The 1836-nt window shown below is 34.9% G+C and overlaps 1 protein-coding gene across 1 annotated transcript in view; it reads left to right on the forward strand.

Annotated features, from left to right (window-relative positions):
- Window positions 1-990: 990 nt before the first annotated feature.
- The window catches only part of LOC106460351, a 3157-nt gene continuing 2311 nt past the window's right edge, over window positions 991-1836 (forward strand). The window contains exon 1 of the mRNA XM_013920043.2: window positions 991-1250. Within this exon, the coding sequence (XP_013775497.1) occupies window positions 1184-1250 (67 nt within the window). The 5' untranslated portion in view covers window positions 991-1183. The remainder of the gene's footprint in view (window positions 1251-1836) is intronic.

A 1836-nucleotide genomic window follows, 5' to 3' on the forward strand; every position in this document is an offset into this window, starting at 1 on the left:
TCTTATAAGTACCCACAGTCCAACTGTGGAAAGCGTTTTTGCGATAACAGGTCTCGAGCCATGAAATTCAGTTAGCGATCCCTTCCTTCTTCTATTTTTAAGCATTGTTTGAACTCGCAAGAGTTACACTTGTCTTGCACAACAAGCTGGTGTAAAATGTAATGTCTTTCTATCACTTCTTCATAAAAACTGTTTATCTAACCCAAAGATGTTAAACTTAGTTGGTAACATGTATATTTATTCTGACCAGTTAGAAGCACACATGCTTTATTTCCTTTCCATTACTTTATCTCTTTATCATGAAGTGTCAATTGTTTTTTTGTTTCTAAAATCCATCTCGTTTTACGAGCTTTAGTTAAACCAAAACATTTCAAAGCTCATCTGCCAAACTAAATATAAAACAGAAACTATCCTTAATTTTTTTTATATAAAAGAGGGGCTTATTTTAAGCTATGTATTGATTACCTACGTTGAAATTTGATATCAAAACAGACAAAAAGTTTGAAGAAAGAAAAATGTTAAGCTTCAGAACTACCAAGATATATTTGACACACGTGGTGTAAGTTCAAGAGTGTCTTATCCCCTTACGAAGTGTAATACTAGATGTTTCCCCACAACTAAGAGCTACACGTAGTTGAGCAGGTGATTACTTACAGCAACCAGGCAGACAATTTAATCAAACTTCTCAGCAAGGGTTCATACTGCTTTAACATCTTAGGTGTTGGCAGGAATAATAAAACATTATTTAAGGTATCTAGACCAAATCCCTCTCCCCCTGTGACTTGGCTTTCCCGATTTTGTGGGTAATTTACTGTGCAATGCATCAGAGATACCCCGCTGAGGGGAGAGCTTTCCAGAATGTTTCAAAAGGAAAGATGACGCACACACACCAAATAACAGAAGAACATAGTATATAAATTAATTTTCATTTGTTCTTATATTGGACACATAAAGAAACCAAGAAGACATATAAATACTCAGATTTCTTCGTTTCTAAGTAGCCTCTGGGGTTTACTGTTCAGAGATAGAGCTACATTGTTTGCTACTGTGAACGATCTTCGGTAATTGTCTCGGGAACTTTTAAGGTCTAAGCTGTCGATCAGTCAGACTGTATAAGTAGACATCGAACTCAGGCGAAACACAGTGTCTTGCTGGACTCAACTTCTTCCACACCAAACCTACCATGACCATCGTCCAACGTTTCCAGTTGATTTCTTGCTTAGTTTTCTCTTTCTGCTGGATCTCTAAAGGTATGAATAACCTGAAACAGCGTATTTTGATGTACAATGAAAGATATACTAGTTTCATTGCTGTACCGATTCGAATGTAAATTTCTTTGTCGTAAACTGCAATAAATGTTATCACACGTAATGTTAACCTTTGGATGACAAAAATCCTTCTAAAGTCTGACAACTGACCACCTGACATGCCGTTTTGCTTTAAACGATATATGTCATTTAAAAATAAACTTGAAAGTAAATGAGTTCCTTCCTAATCAGTTTGTTTTAATTAACCAATCTACGTATACATTAGGCTAAGAGACAGCTTTAAATAATATAAAATCAGACATGAAGTAATATATTACAGTTGACTATGAGGTAAATAAAATCATAAATAATATTCAACGTTAAACTGGTACACAATTAAAAACATTTTATTTAGGCCTATCTATGGCCTTCAAAAAGCTGACGACTCTACATGTTTCGACGTTCCACCGCCTGCCTCAGGAGGCCATGGATAGGCCTAAATAAAATGTTTTTAATTGTGTACCAGTTTAACGTTGACTATTATTTATGATTTTATTTACCTCATAGTCAACTGTAATATATTACTTCA

Source organism: Limulus polyphemus, unplaced genomic scaffold, assembly GCF_000517525.1.
Source record: "Limulus polyphemus unplaced genomic scaffold, Limulus_polyphemus-2.1.2 Scaffold758, whole genome shotgun sequence".
Lineage (NCBI taxonomy): Eukaryota > Metazoa > Arthropoda > Merostomata > Xiphosura > Limulidae > Limulus > Limulus polyphemus.